Raw genomic sequence first — 1,537 nt, 5'->3', positions numbered from 1 at the left:
AGTAAAGATGCTTTGTGGAAAATTGAGTTAGAGCATGTTATTATGGCCCATGCATTTGTCTAACGCAGTGGATCTCCACCTTTCTAGTGGTGCTCCCATGTACCTCTTCTATACAGTTCCAACCCCAAAATTATTTTGTGCTATTCACAACTACAAATTTGCTACTGTTATAAATTGTAATGCGAAAATCTGATGTGCAGGTTATCTTATATTTGATTCCCAAAGGAATCTTGGTTTGTGGATGAAGAACCACTGAATTCTAACATACAATATGCTATTAAAAAGAAACTGTTACTGGTGTAGGTACTCAAAGAAGACAAGGATAAAAGATGTTTACCAGACTGTGGTCTCTGACCAAGTGATTCCTTTCTTCCAGAAAGGCTAAGTCCTGTGTGCTTGACATGGATGTGGAGAATCAGACACGAGTCACCAAGTTCATCCTGGTGGGGTTTCCTGGGAGCTTGAGCATGAGAGCAGCCGTGTTCCTGATGTTTCTTGTAGCTTATATTCTGACAGTAGCTGAAAACGTGATCATCATCCTACTGGTTCAGCAGAACCGGCCACTACACAAGCCCATGTACTTCTTCCTCGCCAACCTGTCTTTCTTGGAGACCTGGTACATCTCTGTGACTGTGCCAAAGCTGCTGTTCAGCTTCTGGTCCATGAGTAATGCCATCTCCTTCACTCACTGCATGATACAGCTTTACTTTTTTATTGCACTTATGTGTACAGAATGCGTTCTCCTAGCTGCGATGGCCTATGACCGTTATGTGGCTATCTGCCGCCCATTGCACTACCCCACCATCATGAGTCACGGACTTTGTTTCCGCCTGGCTCTTGGTTCATGGGTCATTGGCTTTGGCATCTCTTTAGCAAAGATCTACTTCATCTCTCGACTCAGCTTCTGTGGCCCTAATGTCATCAACCACTTCTTCTGTGACATCTCTCCAGTTCTTAACCTCTCTTGCACAGACATGTCCATTGCCGAGTTGGTGGACTTTGTCTTGGCTTTGGTCATCTTCCTCTTCCCACTTTCAATCACTGTTTTATCATACGGATGCATTCTAGCCACTGTGTTACGCATGCCAACAGGAAAGCAGAAAGCCTTTTCCACCTGTGCTTCCCACCTCGTGGTGGTTACCATCTTCTACTCAGCCACTATTTTTATGTATGCACGACCTCGAGCTATCCATGCCTTCAATATGAACAAAATTATTTCTATTTTCTATGCTATTGTGACCCCAGCCCTCAATCCTTTCATTTATTGCCTAAGGAACCGAGAGGTCAAAGAAGCTTTAAAGAAATTGATCTATTGCCAGGCAATCCGAACTGACTAGTCTCTTATGACTGATTGGAAAGAAAAATCTGCCTTCTCTGATGTCCTATGCCCTCTCTTTTTCAATGCTCCAGCTCAAGACTGATGGTGTTAATATGATTTCATGTACACACCATTCTTGGTACTTGTATGTGTTTGTGCACGAGATCTGTTCTCTAAGGACACACACACACACATACACACACACACACACACACACAC

General features: G+C 43.4%; 1 protein-coding gene across 1 annotated transcript; it reads left to right on the top strand.

The window, feature by feature from the left end:
• Positions 1-401: 401 nt before the first annotated feature.
• Positions 402-1,337, top strand: OR6B1 (olfactory receptor family 6 subfamily B member 1; the record flags this gene model as incomplete). Its single annotated transcript, XM_080932323.1, has 1 exon — positions 402-1,337. One exon carries the CDS (start codon positions 402-404, stop codon positions 1,335-1,337), a length of 936 nt encoding a protein of 311 aa, XP_080788449.1.
• Between the last annotated feature and the right edge of the window lie 200 nt (positions 1,338-1,537).

This window comes from Micromys minutus (genome assembly GCF_963924665.1).
Source record: "Micromys minutus genome assembly, chromosome: 18".
NCBI lineage: Eukaryota > Metazoa > Chordata > Mammalia > Rodentia > Muridae > Micromys > Micromys minutus.
Note: the sequence above shows the minus strand (reverse complement) of the source record. Positions and strands in the feature narration are given on the sequence as shown.